Source organism: Macaca nemestrina, chromosome 3 (genome assembly GCF_043159975.1).
Source record: "Macaca nemestrina isolate mMacNem1 chromosome 3, mMacNem.hap1, whole genome shotgun sequence".
NCBI lineage: Eukaryota > Metazoa > Chordata > Mammalia > Primates > Cercopithecidae > Macaca > Macaca nemestrina.
In genome coordinates this window covers 140766955-140784936 of record NC_092127.1, presented here as the reverse complement: position 1 = coordinate 140784936, position 17982 = coordinate 140766955, and the positions used below count along the sequence as shown (strand labels likewise).

The 17982-nt window shown below is 40.5% G+C and overlaps 1 protein-coding gene across 1 annotated transcript in view; it reads right to left on the bottom strand.

Annotated features, from left to right (window-relative positions):
* Positions 1 to 17982, bottom strand: part of LOC105477237 (Fraser extracellular matrix complex subunit 1) — a 488217-nt gene that overhangs the window by 465147 nt on the left and 5088 nt on the right. The window contains exon 2 of the mRNA XM_071093546.1: positions 640 to 869. Within this exon, the coding sequence (XP_070949647.1) occupies positions 640 to 703 (64 nt within the window). The 5' untranslated portion in view covers positions 704 to 869. The remainder of the gene's footprint in view (positions 1 to 639; positions 870 to 17982) is intronic.

The window sequence follows — 17982 nt, the reverse complement described above, 5'->3', positions numbered from 1 at the left end:
ATTAATTAAATATAAAACAAAACTAAATACATAGCAGTAAAACCAAAAACATATTTTGGGGGGAGAAACAATAAAATGGCCAAGATTTGACAACTTAGAGAAAAAGAGAAAAGATACAAATATAACTGCCTTCTCAAGACATTAAGAAGGTGAGCCGTTGGTAAGGTGAGCCCTCATATCCTTGAAGAGTCTCTGGTAGCTATTGTTTGTAGGCCAGGATAGGAAAAGCTGCCATCTAACGAAGCTCCGTGAATTCAATGAGGATGATGAGATGCCAGGATGGCAGGAAGAAAGTGACAGCAGTTAATTGTCAGAGACAAAGCAGCTGTGGTTACCGTCATGTAGGCAGAACCAAAGTAGTCATCGGAATGCTTGGACCTGCAGAGATCTTTGGTGTCAGCTAACTGATCACAGTGCCCTCAGGACTGAAATAGATGGGCAGTGTACTAAAGGCTAACTTGATTTGTGAAAGTGGAAAAGCTCTAAATCTAATAAAAGAAGTCTGACTTGAATCACAACAGAGAATTGTGGCCCCTCAACCAGTTTCTAGACCCAGAGCCCCTTGAATGAAGGGAAGGCTAGTATTCTCTTGAGGAGGGACCCTGCTGTCCTGTAAAAAATGTATAGGATAAATCGTACCTCTAGACTCCCGAAGAAACGTTGTGTCATTTAGCAAGGAGATTATCCACGAGAGAAGGAACATAATTATAATTTCAGGATTTCTGGAATCTTGATAACACACTTAGGATTCAGTTGGATAAATATTGCCAGGGTTTATGTTGTAATTATTTTGGAGTATATAACATCTCCTCATAGGTCGCTATATCTCATCCTCCGGTGGATGGTGGGTCTCAAGTCTGGTCACAGGTCTAAAAGCAACGAGAGGGAGAGTGAGGAGGTCCTAAAGGGCATCATCATTCTCCTGCAAATTAACTACCTCAAAGGAATCCATTGCACAGGCAAGAGAAGACTAAACTGCCTCAGTCAAGGGAGACATGTTGCTCCACCCCACCCTAATCTCCCGCAAAGTTTCAATCCATTACAGGTTCGAATCTTATTTAAATATCATCAGCTCAAAAGTCCCAAATCTCACCATCCAAATCAAGTACCAGTGAAACCTGAGTATAATCTGCCTTGGGGGAAAATTCCTCTCCTTCTGTAGACCTGTGAAACTAGAAAACAAGTTATCTGTTCACGAAGTATGATGGTGGGACATGCATAGGATAACAGTCATAGATATTCCACACACCAAAAAAAAGAAAATGGAAGAAAGTAAAAAGGTCTCTGGTCCCAAGCAATTTCAAATTGCAACTGAGAAAACTCTATTAGGTACAAAGGCTTGAAGATAATCCTCTTGAGCACATGGCTCTGCCCTCTGGACCCAAGACTCTGCCTTCTGGGCCCAAGGCTGTACTCTCATCATCAGCCTTCCTTTTTCTTGAAAGAAGAGAAGGACGTGTTTGCAGCTGAGTAGTTGTATCAGCCTGTTTCCTGCCTGTAGAATTTTGGGGGATCGACAGACTTCTTTCATTTCATCCAGTGTTTATTCCTTACAGTCCAAGCTAGCACTGTTTCTGCTGAAATAAGAGTCTTAAAACCTTTGCAGGTCTCCTGTATATGTCATGGGAAGTTATGGCATTAAGCAAGAGGCTCCTCCAAATATATTTCCTGAATAATCACATTTCTATTCATGATTTCTGCTGAAATGGCCGAGGAGATCTATGAATCACATGCTTAATCTCTTCAAAGAGTCCTCTGTGTAAATGAACATCCTTATCTTTTGATTCTTCCAAAACATTAGAAAAACATTGTCCAGCCATACCCTTGGCTTTCTTCTTAGCGCGTGGCATTGAATCTCTAACTCTTAAAATATTTGCAACCCAGATAGCCTGAGAATTTCCCAAATTATCAAGTCCTGTTTACTTTTTGCTTAACAGTTCTTTCCTTAATTTATCTCTTTCTTCTCTCATTTTACTATAATTGGCAAGAAGAAACCAAGCCGTACCTTCATTACTTCGCTTGGATACCTTCTCCTTTAAATATTCAAGCTCATTACTTATAAGGATTGTTTGCCACACAACTGATGGACACAATTCATGTAAGCTTTTTGTCATTATGTAACAAGAATCTTCTTTCCTCTAGTTTCCAAAAACATGTTCCTCATTTCTTTCTGAGCCTTTACCAGGCAAGTCTTTAATGTTCAATTTCTACCAATAATTGGTTTATGACAATCTAGGTATTCCCTAAGACAACATAGGGCTTCTCCACCATGTTCCTCACTTCATTTTGAGCTCTCACTGGCAGACACTTTAACGCACGTATTTCTACCAATAGTTTGTTCAAAGCAATCTATGCTTTTTCTATTATGCTTCTCAAAATTCTTTCAGCCTGTGACCATTACCCAATTCCAAAGCAACTTTTACATTTTTCTGTATTTGTTAAGCAGTATCCTACTCCTGGTACCAAAATCTGTATTAGTTTCCTATGGCTGCTGTAACAGATTACTACTACTTGAGGGCTTAAACAACACACATTCTCTTACAGTTCTGGAGGTCAGAAGTCCAAAATCAGTTATACTGGGCCAAAACAAAGTATCTTCAGGGTCATGCTTACTCTGAAGACTCAAGTGGAGAATCTGTTTCCTTGTCTTTTCCAGCCTCGAGAGCTTCAACATTTGCCTTTCTTGGCCCATGGCCCCATCAGCCATCTTCAAAGCTAGCAGTGCAACATCTTGCCTCAGTATCACATTGCCTTGCGTCTGTGTAATCAAATCTCCTTCTTCCTCTCTCTTTTAAAGAAACTTGTGGTTACATTTAGAGCCCACTGAAATAATTAAGGATAATCTCCTCATCTCAAGATCTTTAAGTCACATCTTCAAAGGCCCTTTTGCCATATAAGATAACATTCACAGGTTCCAAAGACTGAGATATAGCTATCTTTGTGGGCCATTATTCAGCCTACCACATTGGATGCTAGACATCGTGAATCTTGCCTTGTTGGGTGCTACTGTGAATCTTACCTTGCTGGGTGCTTTCAAAAGCATAAAAATCTTACACTTTAAAAAATATTTTGGGGCTTCATTCTTGAATTCATTAAGTTACATGGAAACAGTTTGAATCTTTCAAAGCTTTTTTTCAAACTTTATTAGGTGGGAATTAGAAAAATCTTTAGCCAATGGCTAATTTGGTTCCAATAACTTTCTGAATTTTCTATACAATTCCCTATGAATTATGAGGTTTCGTACTCTGGCTAGTGAGAACATGATGCATTTCCAGCCCTTGGTAAGTACCGGGGATTGTTGCCTCTGCCCCTTTCAGATGAAATTCTGTCTGCAGTCTCAGGTACTCTCTTCACACTTATGAGATTATCAGTACCCAACAGACCTCTGGAAGTCTCTTAACAGCTCTCTCTTCTTTTGTACTCTACCCCAGGATCTCAAGCTGATTATTCTCTAAAGACTCTTAACTTTCTCTACTCCGCTCATGGAGACCGTCAGCCTCTGCTGGGTGCCCACTTCCTGCACTGTGGCCTGGAAACTCTCTCCTGGCAGTAGAATGGGCAATCACACGGCTCTTCTACGCTTATCATGTCTCAGTGAATATTGTCCTGCATTGCCTGATATCCAATGCCTGAAAACCATTGTTCCATATGTTTTATTCAGTTTTCCAGTTGTTTTAAGTATAAAGGAAGAGCAGGTCCTTGTTACTCCACTTTTCCCAGAAGCAGAAGTTCATAAAATTTATGTGAAAATACAAAGGGGCCAGGAGAGCAAAATAATTTTGAAAAAGAATATATGTTGAGGACTCACACTACTGCCTAGTTTCAAATCTTAAAATAAAACAATAGTAATCAAGATAATTTGGTATTTATATAAGGAAAGAGTGTATAAAGCACTGAAACAGTATAAAGGGTTCAGAAATAGACCTCATATATATGTGGTCAATTGTATTTTTGTAACAAGAAAAGGGAAAGGAATCATCTTTCCAACTGGAAGAGTCAGACATCCATACGTAAACACAATGAACATTTACCCTTACATCATATGCAGAAATTAACTTGAAATACATAATATACATAAACCTAAAAGTTAATATTATAACACTTCTAAATGCCATAGAAGAACACTTTCATAATTTTGGGCTAGGCAAGGAGTTTTTAGATAAGTTATAAAAATACAAACCATTTCTACAATTGATTAATTGGACATCATCCAATTAAAGACTTCTGCTTTTTGAAAGACCCCTGTTTAAAAAAAATAAAATGGCAGACTGGGAGAAAATGCTTGTAAAATACGTATCTGAGTAAGAAATTGTATCCAGGCTATATAAAGAAGTCTCATCACTCAATATTAAGAAACAGATATACCTAATTTTAAAATGAGCAAGAGATTTGAACAGACACTTCATGAAAAAATGGTTTAAGGCGGCCAGGCATGGTGGCTCATGCCTGAAATCCCAGCATTTTGGGAGGCCAAGGCAGGCGGATCACCTGAGCTCGGGAGTTCGTGATCAGCCTGACCAACATGGAGAAACTTCGTCTCTACTAAAAATACAAAATTAGCTGGGCACGGTGGCACATGCCTATGATCCCCCCTACTCCAGAGGCTGAGGCAGGAGAATCTCTTGAACCCGGGAGGCAGAGGTTGCAGTGAGCCGAGATCACATCATTGCACTCCAGCCTGGGCAACGAGAGCGAAGCTCCATCTCAAAAAAAAAAAAAAAAATTGTTTAAGGCTGTCATAAGCACATAAAAATATGCTTAACATCATTTTCACTAGGGAAATGCAAATTAAACCATAATTAAATACCACTACACACCTACTAAAAGAGCTAAAAATAAAGCCTGAAAATACCAAGTGCTGAAAAGAATGTGGTGTTATTGGAACCCTCACACCTTGCTTGTGAGAATGCAAAACGTTTCTGCCACTTTTGAAATGTTTCACAGTTTCTTTTAAAGTTAAATATACACTTAACATATTACCCACCAGTCCCACTTTCAGTAATTTTCCAAGAGAATAAAAATCATATATCCACACGAAGACTTTGCAGAGAGGTTTACAGCAGCATTATAAATGATGGCCCTACGTTGGAAACACTCAAATGTTCTTTAATTGATAAATGGATAAACAAATTGTGATACATCTATACAATGGAATACTACTGAACAATAAAAAGAATAAACTATCGATACATTTAACAATATGAATACATTTAAAAAGCATTATGCTAAAAGATTGAGTCCAGACACCAAAGGCTACATACTATATGATTCCATTTATATGATATTCTGGAAAAGTAAATCTACAGAAAGCAGCACTCAGATCAGGAGCTAGGACTGGGAGAAGGGGACTGATTGTAAAGGAGCATGAAAGAATGTCCTGGGGTGATGAAAATATACTATATTTTAATTATGTGTTAAAAGTCATTGAAATACATACTTTGAAAGTGTGAATGTTTCCATATGTAAATTACATGTCAGTAAAACTGCCTTTAAAACATATATAGTCACAGAAAAACACATATATGTTATGAGCCCATTTATGTGAAGAAAAGTTTTAAAATTTAAAATATCTATGTATTTATAGAAAGTCCTAGCAAAATATACACCAAGTTATCTCTGGAAAGGGAAGTGAGATGGGGAGCCACCAAAGCCTGGATTCTCTAGAACAGGGGTCCCCAACTCTTAGGCCACAGATCAGTACTGATTTGTGGCCTGTTGGGAACTGGGCGGCACCACAGGAGGTAAGGGGCAGGCCAGCAAGCATTACCACCTGAGCTCCACCTCCTGTCAGATCAGCTGCAGCTTTAGGTTCTCATAGGAGCATGAACCCTATCGTGAACTGCGCATGCAAGGGATCTAGGGTGCACACTCCTTAGGAGAATCTAATGCCTGATGGTCTGAGGTACAGCAGGGTCCCAAAACCATCCCTACCCTCACCCCACCTCCATCCATGGAAAAATTGTCTTCCATGAAACCGGTCCCTGGTGCCAAAAAGTTTGGGGAACCACCTCTCTAGAAACAGAGTCTGACACAGAATTTGGCAAGTAGGGCATGTTTTTAAGCATCTGGACTTGTATAAGAGGAGGGGAAGAAACAAGATTCTCTGAAGGATGAAGTTGAAGGGCAATGAGGTCACAATCTAGCATCACCCAATCCCATGGAGAGTTCTGGAGAGTATACGGCTGTTTAGAGGTGTCCCACGCCGGGCCCAAATGACTGGGCATTTTATTAATAGTTCCCCAGTGGATCAGTGAGAATGGCGGTGAGACCACTACTGCTTCCACTTCTTTGTTTCTGGACCTACATATTCTTTTTATTGGGGCCATATAGGATAGTATGATACCTCATAGAGTACCACCTCCAAGCTGATGCTTAAACTGCACCTTTGGTAGACCAAAACTCTCCTAGGCCAAGAGTTACTGAGTGGTGCCATCTCTGATGCAGCCAGTAAGTCTCATAGGCATGGGTTTACTTCTGTGCCTTCTTTTCTGACAAGCGGGTCTTCTGATCTGATGCCATGTCATCCTACTGAGATCCCATCCTAGTGGGTCAGATATTTCATAAACCCTCAGATAGTCTTTCTAGTTGAAACTTGTGGGCAGGAAAGGCAAATCCATGGCCAGAATGCTTGGCTTTTTCTGTTAGAACAAATCTCTGGCTTTTCCAAGATAGAAAGTGATCAGTGTACTTACTTACCACCAAATGGCCGACTGGTCTTCTTAAGGAAGAGTAACGTATTGGAGGCTCGGTGTTGTTTCTCTGGCTGGAGGTTTGGGCATTCAATGGCAGCAGTAGCCAATTTAATCTTAGTAAACAGGCAGCCATGCCACTGGACCCACCATGCATAGCTTTCATCTTTCCCACTGTGACCACTCCAAGCAAGCCCATCTGCAAGCCCTGGTGTGGCCAATGACCAAGGCTAGTTGAAGTCAAATGGCCACGCAATTTTGTCTACAACATTGTTCTTTGCCTTTTCCATGATAGATGCTCTCTGATGGGCATTTACATTTGATATAAAGATCTTAACACTTTGTGCCCACTCCCATGTGGCCAACATCTTTTCATTACCACTGCCCACGAGTTTGTATATATTCTAACATTGAGCTACTTTTCTTCCCATACAAAGTGAATAACCAGGTACACTGCCTGAAACTCCTTCCTCACTGCCTTCCAATGCCTCTCCCCAGTGATGTTGCAGTCCTATTACTGCCTCTTTTCAACATGTTCTTATATACTGAGCCGAGCCATCTGTAAACCTCTGTAAGCTGGTTGTAAGGGATCTCCCAGATGGCCATAGGGATGAGCTGAGGGAGGAGCACTGGTGGAAAAGTAGCAAATAGCATGGGGGTCTGGGCTACCTGCTCATGCAGTTTGCTTGTATCCTTAGTCTAGCTCATGCTTGATCATACATGTACCTCTTTCCTCTTACAATGGATTGCTACTGAGCCTGCCTTTCCTTACACTCTAGTCCCACTTCCAAAAGTGTGGTTATTTGGTGTCTCGTGGACAGACGCTCCATCTCTACCAGAACCCAACAGATCAACAGTAAATATTTTTCAAAGGGCATATAATTCTCTGCTATTAAGCCATAGCCTAGTTCCAGAACCCTAAAGGCTGAAACAGAATCTTTTCCCACCACTCATATCTAATATCACAGGGTATGCTGGATCATTTGTGCTGCTTACATTGCAACAAGGACCTGCTGCTGAGCTCTTTCTTGCTCTGGACCCCACTCAGTGATGGCATCCTTCTGTAGTACCTAATATATGGACTGGAGCAATAGTCCCACACGTAGAATGTGCTGCCTCCTGATCCCAGAGAGGTCTCTAGGCATTGGATTTCCTTCTTTATGGTGGAAAGTGCAAGATGCAATCATTGTCTTTCCCTCTCAAGGGATGTCTTAGTATACCCATGACTACTGAGCTCCTAAAATATTTTAAAATATGATAAAAGTTTGAATCTTTGTAGCATTTATCTTTCACCATCAGACGCATAGGTGTCTTGCCAAGACCTCCAGTACACTAACCACTTTTTGTTCATCTAACCTTCTTAGCATAATGTCTTTAATATAGTGGATCAGTATGTTATTCTAGGGGGAATAGCCACAAGTTACAGATCTCTTCTGACTATATTATGACAGACTACAATATTATAGAATGCATTAGATTTTTTAAACACCTTGGGTAAAACTATAAATAGATTTATACATTGTTGCCCATTCCATGTGAATGGTAACTGATTCTAATCCTTTTCTCCTTGTTGCAATGAAAAAGAATGGGCTTACCAACTCAGTGGCTACATTCCATGCACCTGAGATCATGTTAATGTGCTAGGAAATGTACATTTGGCACAGCAGCTGCAAATGGGGCTACTACCTGAGTTTGCAGTCGTTCGCTGGAATCCTCTAGGACTTATCTGCTATCTTTTGTGGCCAGACTTGTACATTAAATGGATGAGTATTAGTGTACGTGTTCATTTCCTATTGCTCCTGTAACTAATTACCACACACCTGGTGGCTTAAACGACAGAAATTTATTATTTTACAGTTTTGGAAGTTAGAGTCTGAAATGGGTCTCACTGGGTTAAAATTAAGGTTAGCATTCCTTCTGGAGACTCTAGGGGAAAATCCATTTCCTTGCCTTTTTCAGCTTCTAGAGGCTGCCAACAGTCCCCTAGCTCATGGTCTCCTTCTGTCTTCAAAGCAGTGGAAGTAACTAGCAATGGTCAAGTCTACCTCATGTTGCATCAGTCTGCTACACTATCTTCTGTTTCTTCTACATTTAACAGATCTTTGTGATACATTGGTCTTACATGGACAATCCAAGATAATCTCCTTATTTTAAAGTTGGCTGATAGTCACAAGCTATGATCTAAATGTGTGCCTCAAAATTCACATGTTGAAACTTAACCACCAATGTGATAGTATTAAGAAGTTGAACCTTTAGCAGGTGATTAAGTCATGAGGATGTAGTCCCCATGAATAAGATTAGCAGCCTCAAAGTTGAAGGGAGCACCCTAGGTGCTCTTCTATCTCTTCTGTCATGTGAAGACATAGCATTTGTCACTTTTTGTCCCCTTCTGCCATGTGATGATGCAGCAAGAAGATGCCATCTTGGAAGCAGACAGCAGCCCTCACCAGACTCCAAATCTGCTGGTGCCTTAATCTTGGACTTCCCAGCCACTAGAACTATGAGAAATACATTTTTATTATTTATAAATTACCCTGTTTGTGGCATTTTGTTATGCCAGCACAAACAGACTGAGACACAGCTTTAATTCCATCTGCCACCTTAATTCTCCCTGGCTCTCTAACGTAACATATTATGGCTCCAGAGATTAGGACTATTCTAATAGTAGGTGTTCAGTAGGACTATTATTCTACCTACCACAACTCCTCTCTCCCAAGAGTACAATTACTTGAGTAAATGGCTACATTCCTTTGGAGAAGGATTAGGAGACTTATTACTAGGCTAATTGTCATGGTGTTGCAGGGGCCTTCTTCCTGTGAACCCAGCCTCCTCTTCAGCCAACGTGCTGCAGGCCTAATAACTGGTTTAGGTCTGTCTGGATTTGGACAAAGTATTATGGCTTTTTATTGTGGTAATTGCTCTCAGCCTGCTGGTCATTCATTCTCGATTTGTTATGATGGTACAAACTGAGTACCCAGTTGGCTCTCATCTATTTTGCCCCTAGGGCACCTGTTCAATTAACCATCTACATAACCCTCTTTAGGTCAGGTCCCCTTGGCTGTCATTCCAACCCTGTGGCTCATTACAATAATTGCATCCACCTGGCTTCCAGCAGTTAAGTGCTGCCACCTGGCCTCTATTGTTTTGGGTTCCTGTCAGCCTAGTTCTATAATAGTCTCTCTGCCCATCAGGCCTGGTTTACAGAGGAGAGACACCACTGAAAGATTTTAGTGTTGTTGGTGTCCTCTCACCAGCATGTCCTCCATGGCCTTGGTCGGCGGTGGCGGGGGGAGGGTGTCCTCCAGGTGTGCCTGAGGAACATGAGCCTGTAGAGGGTATTCTGTCCTCATATCGTATATCCACTTTCTCACTCCCATTTCCTTGGGTCTTCACATTCCTTCCTCCGCTGTCTCCCACAACAATCTGGCATTTCAAGTTCACATCATTTGTGGGTGGGCCATCACTTTTTCTACACTTCCAGAAGCCATCCTAGTAGCAAGTCCATATCATCCCTCAGAGACTTTGCCCCATTAAACTCTATGTCTCAGGTGCATACTCTCAAATCAATAAACTCCCCACTATTCAATCTTGTGTTTCTATCCGCTGATCCAATACCCTCAGATCCAATGCCATGAGCAGCAACTCCTGCAAGTATATGCTGGCCAGATTTACAGCTCCTTTGGGGTATTGTCTCTCTCCTCCCTTATCAGGCCCAACTGTGGGTGACTTAATTCAAGATATAGACCTGATGATCCGGAAGGGATGTGAAAGCAGACCCCAAGAGAACATGTTTTCTGGCCTCAGAGAGGGCTCTAAATTGTCTTTTGGCAAGCAAGAAGCACTCACTTTAAAAGTGATGGGGTAAGTTAATTCTGCAAGACAAGAGGATTCAGAGGATTAGGGGGTTCAAAATCTGGGGTGATATCTGTTCAGTAATCCCCATCTCAAGGCCCTGACCTTGGCATGACAGGTCTACCTTGATTGGCATTCTCAGGAGCTCAGCTCCTTATCTCCCTGGAGCAGGTCCACAGCTTTCTCGGGGCAACCACCGCTGGAGAGGAGAGCCTCTTTGTAAGCTTAGAGGGAGGACCCTCTGGCTCTCATACTTGGCTTCCAATTGCCGGTAAATTGCCTGCAGCTTTTCCTTATCTTTTTCTGTGACAGTTGTTCTAGAACTTTAACATGAGAATCACATGAAAGTATTTGTTTAAATGTAGCTTGCTGGGCCCCATCTTCATAGTTTCATATTCTGCAGGTCTATGGTCGGGTTCCAGAATTTCTGTTTTTCACAAGTTCCCAGTAGCTGCTGTGCTTTGAAAAGCATTAATCTAGGTCGTCAATGGCTTTTAGCAGTAGCCATCCAATACCACTGCCCTTATAGTTACCATTTCTCTTGTATTTCTCAAATGCCTGATAAATCACACTATCTAGTATATTCCCTTCCACTCCATATACCATTCTCATTCACCATCAATGAGAATTTTAACAATTGTAACTTGCACCAAGGACTTGACCTACAGCCAGTGATGGGGTCTTCACCAGTTGGCCAGTGAGTTATCCATCTTCAAAGCCCTATCATATTGCTTGATTTCTCATACCACTGCTGTCACCAACCCTCCTAAATCGGGTTCTCTTCTTTTTTTTTTCTTTTTTTTTCACCCAGTCTGGAGTGCAGTGGTGCAATCTTGGCTCACTGCAACCTCTGCCTCTTGGGTTCAAGTGATTCTCCAGCTTCCGCCTCCCGAGTAGCTAGAATTACAGGTGTGCACCACCACACCCAGCTAATTTTTTTTCGTATTTTTAGTAGAGAGGGGATTTTCCCACGTTGGCCTGGCTGGTATCAAACTCCTGACCTCAGGTGATCCACCTGCCGTGGCCTCCCAAGGTGCTGGGATTACAGACGCGAGAGATGCTAAGCCTGAGTTTGGTAGGCACGATATATTTTAAGAATCCTTTCAGGAGGAGAAAACAGGACTGGGCAGAGAAGTTAAACCATAACGGGGACCCAACAAAGCGTGGGTCAATGCAATGGCAACTTCTTCAGCATACTGATGTCCAGAAGTGACCTACGCTGTGCAGACATGGTGGGGCCCTTATACTCCCACCTCAAGTTACTAAATGTGAGTCACCCTGGGAGGGCTTTCCCTTGGGTGAGGCTGCTGTCTGCCGCTAAGACAAAAGCTAAAACTGAAGGTTGCTTGCTGACTACTTGGGCAACAAGCTCTTCCTTAAAGAGGGATCTGGGTGGCACATCTCTGCCTGACCACTGGGAAATTAAAGGAAGCATGAAGGGACTGTAAGCTTTTATTCTGTGTACTACGGTATTTAAACTTTTATAGTAAATATGTATTCATGTAAAACTTGAATTATTTAAAATAGTTTTTAGAATAATAAAAATATATATATAAAGACATTTTCTTTGAGCCAAGGAATAACAGAGTCTTTAGATTTAGCCCCAAGCAGGAATAATGGAAAAGGACACACTTAAGAATATTCAGATAAGACTTCACGTCTCCAGGAATAAGTCTACCATTTTTTTTAAAAAGCCCTAAATGATCAAGACTCAGATGGGGCCGGGCGCGGTGGCTCAAGCCTGTAATCCCAGCACTTTGGGAGGCCGAGACGGGCGGATCACGAGGTCAGGAGATCGAGACCATCCTGGCTAACACGGAGAAACCCCGTCTCTACTAAAAAATACAAAAAACTAGCTGGGCGAGGTGGCGGGCGCCTGTAGTCCCAGCTACTCGGGAGGCTGAGGCAGGAGAATGGCGTGAACCCGGGAGGCGGAGCTTGCAGTGAGCTGAGATCCGGCCACTGCACTCCAGCCTGGGCGACTGAGCGAGACTCCATCTCAAAAAAAAAAAAAAAAAAGACTCAGATGGACTTATACTTTTCATCTTTATTGTGGGATGCAAAAGACAACGGAATAATTTCTACAACATTATAAAAGAAAGGAATTTTAAACCTAAAATTTCATAAAAGGCAAATTGTCATTAAAACATGAAAACAAATGAGAACTTTTTTGCTCAACTAAGTTTTCAGAAACTTTACTGCTTAATTCAATCTTTCTGAAAAACTGTAAGATAATCCTACAAATAAATTATCTAAAATACAGAAGATATGAAAGATAGAAATAATATTGAGCAAAAAAAACCAGTAAATTTACTGATACATACAAATACATATAGTACATATATATAATGATTAATATGAGTAAATATGAGTAAAACTTAATTATTTAAATATCATTATAATAAAATAAGCATAATATGAAAACCTCAAAAATGTAATTTAAATTCAAAAAGATTTCAACAAAACATGGGATTTTAGGGAACTAAAAATACACCAAAGGTTATGTCTTATTGTAGAGGAGGTTACAGGCACTTTGCTCTCAGAGAAGGCTCTCATCAGTGATGACCTCATTCTTGATCCAATCTCTATGACCAGACAAGTGAGCTGCCCTGACCAGCCAGCTTGACTCACCTGCCTATCTCTGTGATGTTGGAGGTATTGGACTGAGAGCAACACATGTAATGAAGGAAGAATTTTCCTAAAGAATCTAAAGAAGAGCCACCAGGATCCAGGAACCCCAAATCTAGAAGTCCTACAGACCAGTACAAATGACACTTTCCAAGTCACTAAAGGCAGAGTAAATAAGCAAAAGAAACCAAACCTGCAAATACTAGAAAAGGTGATGGGAAAAAAAATGAACATAATAAATGAAAAGCATGTTTAAAATGGCAATAAGAAAATTAAAATATTAGTAATCACAAATAAATACGAAGGGATAAGTGCTCATTTTAAGGAATGGGACTTATCTATATCCTATTTACAAGAGATGCGTCTAGTTCAAAATGACACCAAAAGGTTGAAAATAAAGAAGTAATTATATCAAGAGATTTCTGCCAAGAAAAAAATAAAAGTGGCAATAATAAAGATACAACATAGAATTCAAAGGGATAAAGTGTTAACTAAACAGAAAAAATATTTTATGTTGATAAAAAGTTACAACCAATCAAAAAGATTTATGCATCCAAATTGTGGATCAAACAACAAAACATCAAAATGTATAAAGCAAAAAGTGTGAATATTAAGTGTCAACTTGATTGAAGAAAAATAAGTGTGAGTAATAAAAAGAGTAATTGACACAAACTACATCCTACTGAGTGACTTCAACATAGCTCTCCTAGATATGACTAGGTCAAGCAGAAAAAAATGTGAAATATATTTATTAGCTATAATAAAGGTATGAGCACCTAAAATGTGTGTGAATCCAGAATCTTTGACATGAAATTCACAACAAAATTTCATGTAGTTTTTAAAAATTAAGGACCTCAACTGAAAAACTATTTCAGAGTTGCATAAATGTATAGTTACTATTTTATATTCATAATTATACAGAAGTCTAAATAGAAAAAGAATCCGTTAGGCTTTAATTATTTTTGTTTCATCCCTCCTTCATACTGATTTTAGGTAATATTATAACAGGTACTTATTTAGTTGTGCCTGGAGATGGATGGTGGATTAGGTACAGAGATAGATACATGGGTACATGGATAGATGATCTACAGATAGGTTTGAGAATCAATCTTCAGATATTTTTTTATCCCTATATATCTGCTCCATCTAAGACTATCTTACAAAAAGTTTATGAGCCAGTACCAACCAATATAAAAATTTTATGTGTATTTTGACAAGAAGCATCTTTCAAAAAATTAAAATTTTTGAACCTCTAAGTTAAAATAATGTTTTAAATAAAGAAATATGAGCCGAAACTGATTCTTTGAGCCTTAAGGACTTCGTTTTGGGGCCACACAAATCAACAAACATAGCAATAAAGTCGAAGAAAACTTCTTGATCATGAAAGCAGTCATGCTGTCACCATAGAGAGTATCTACACTATCAACGTTCATGTTGTTCTCTCGGACTCACAGGACCATGTGTGGTTTATTTTCATTTTTATTGATTTGATTTAATTTAATTTAATTTAATTTAATTTTGAGACCAGGTCTCACTCTGCCACCCAAGCTGGGGTGTGGTGGCATGATAAGGTGTCACTGTAACCTTGAACTCCCGAGCTCAAGCGACCCTCCCACCTCAGCCTCCCGAGTAGCTGGGACTACAGGCGCACACCACTACACCCGTCTAATTTTTGTATTTTTTTGTAGAGACAGGGTTTTGCCATGTTGCCCAGGCTGGTCTAAAACTCCTGGGCTCAAGTGGTCTGCCCCCTTCAGCCTCCCAAAGTGTTGGGATTACAGGCATGAACCATTGCACCTGGCCCATGTATGATTTATTAGGTTGGTGCAAAAGTAATTTGGTGCAACAGGAATTTACTTTTGCACCAACCTAACATACACAACACAATATGTGCTGTGGAGAAGAAATTATACATTTAAATGTATCATGTAGAACTGATACCATTCGTAGGACTTACAACATAGATATAAAATCCTCTTGCAGAGAAATAAGTAGAAGATATTTTAAAACCATGTAACATGTAAGTGCTATTAATATCATGAGTGGTGTGAATTCACCGACAAATGAGAATGAATTGAAATATGGCTTCATACTTTTTGTGGCAGTCTGATCAAGGTTACCTTTATATAGACCTCAACAGTTTACTCTGTCAACATGGTAGTGCACTTCCAGTCTAAACTTCTGCCACATCACATTCCCTCTCCCAGACCATTAAAGTTATCCTGCAGCTCAGCAAAAAAAACATGGAATGATACAGAAGCAATAGTGCACCTTCAGAAGGTTGCCAATAGAAATAGGAGGAGTTTGATACAGTGAGGGACAAGTGACTTGCCTCAGCTAGGCGAGTCAGTGGACTAGTGAAAGGGAGTTCTGTGAGGAGTAATAACAGCGTACAGGGGCCAGGCACGGTGGCTCACACCTGTAATCCCAGCACTTTGGGAGGTGAAGGCAAGGGCAGGACAGGCAGATCACTTGAGGTCAGGAGTTCCAGACCAGCCTGGCCAACATGGCAAAACCCCATCTCTACCAAAAATACAAAAATTAGCCATGCAGCGGTGGCTCGCGCCTGCAGTCCCAGCTACTTGGGAGACTGAGGCACGAGAATCACTTGGATCCAGGAGGTAGAGGCTGCAGTGAGCTGAGATCGCACCACTGCATTCCAGCCTGGGAGACAGAGTGAAACTCCGTCTCAAAAACCAAAAACAAAACAAAAAAAATGCACAGCAGCACAGCCTGGCAGGGAGGAGGAAACTGGACAATATCTCAGATTGTAAAGTGTGCCATGCGAGAATCATGCCTGATCATTCTAGCAATGACCGATACCTGCATGCAGAAATGGGCTTTGAATTAATCCTTAAGAGAATCTTACAGGAATTAAGGGTTTATTAAGACAGTCAAATAGAGCTTAGAAACCTTGATAAGAATAAGAAACATATACACAACAATATAGCAGGAAGTGGGGGAGGCAACAACGTTCACAATTGTATGCCTTTTCCCTTTTTTACCCAGAACCTTAAATTTTCCCCACCAACTAACTCTCTCATAACTCTACCAAAATGTGAATAACAGATTTGACTCTGCAGTTCTTGGTATGGAGATGGGAAGAAAAAGCAAAATGTGGGAAATCACACAAAAATCAGCAGCGACAATCATCTGGTTATTAGAGCTTTGTTAGCTGGCATTTTTCTTTTTAAAGCAAGCAGAACTCAAACCCAACAGTCAAAAGGTGAGTACTGTACATTGCACAGTGGGTAAATTATTGAGAGAATGGAATAAAATGTCGGAGAATCAAACTCCCTATCCAATCCCCAATTTTCCCACTGTTTTTAAACCAGAAATACTCATGATTTTTCTGGATATTATATCCTTCCCACAGACACTGAGGTGACATATTTGTAAAGTTTGAGACCAGCCTGGCTAACATGGTGAAACCCCATCTCTACTAAAAATATAAAAAATTAGTGGCTAAGCATGGTGGCTCACACCTGTAATCCTAGCACTTTGGGAGGCTGAGGTGGGCGGATCACGAGCTCAGGAGACTGAGACCACAGTGAAACCCCGTCTCTACCGAAAAATACAAAAAATTAGCCAGGCGTGGTGGCGGGCACCTGTAGTCCCAGGTACTCAGGAGGCTGAGGCAGGAGAATGGCGTGAACCCGGGAGGCAGAGCTTGCAGTGAGCGGAGATCATGCCACTGCACTCCAGCCTGGGCGACACAGTGAGACTGTCTCAAAAAAAAAAAAAAATTAGCTGGGCGTGGTGGTGCGTGCCTATAATCCCAGCTACTCAGGAGGCTGAGGCAGAAGAATTTGCTTGAACCCGGAAGGCAGAGGTTACAGTGAGCCAAGATTGCGCCATTGCACTCCAGCTTGGGCAACAGAGTGAAACTCCATCTCAAAAAAAAAAAAAAAGAACATCTTCATGTAGACTCTTGGTTTCGATCAAGGAAAGATAACTTTTTAGAATTGGAATGAACTATAGTATGTGTATATCTTAAGCCTCCAAAATTTCCTTGATCTCATAACGCTATTTAGAAGTGTAATATATTTATGGCACATGTGCAGCACTGTACACACTCAGATGAAAATAAAGAGTAAAAATTTTTAAATCTCAGAATAATTACTGCTAGATGTGGTCAAAAAGAAACTTTAACACAGAACCTAAAAATAAGATATTAAGTAATTTTATTTTCTAAAGGCTGAAATGAACAAAATAACAAAAATAAGTGTTGAAATTATCAAAGTAGGTATATATAACCCAGACAAGCAATCACCAATACATGACACACATCAACATAATTATTATTTGATAAATTCTACATCTGCATAACTGTGCAAGGTCAACACCGTGTGCCCAGGCTTCCAGTGAGCATTACTGTATTATCTTTTAAGGGATATTATTTCTAAACAACAGATTATCTCACAATAATAGGAATAATTTTTAAGTGTTTTTAGTGGTCTTCTTGCACGTATAAACCAAAAATAAAATTCTAAGCCCCCCTGACCATTTGAATGGACCCCTCCTCTCATCCAAGGGCATTCCAAAGTTAATCTGAAAAACTAGTTTAAGCCATGATGGGAAGGGTGTGAGGCAGACCTGCCTCATTATATCCTCCTCCATTTTGAAATTCAGGAAAAGCTGACCAGCATTAACATCAACACAGACTCTAAGACTGATAGAACACACACTTTAAATCTGATAAGAAACACTTACAATCTACTCTCTCTGAAGCCTGCTACCTGGAGGCTTCATCTGCATGATAACACCTGGGTCTCCACAATGCTTTATCTTAACCCAGACACTCCCTTCTATT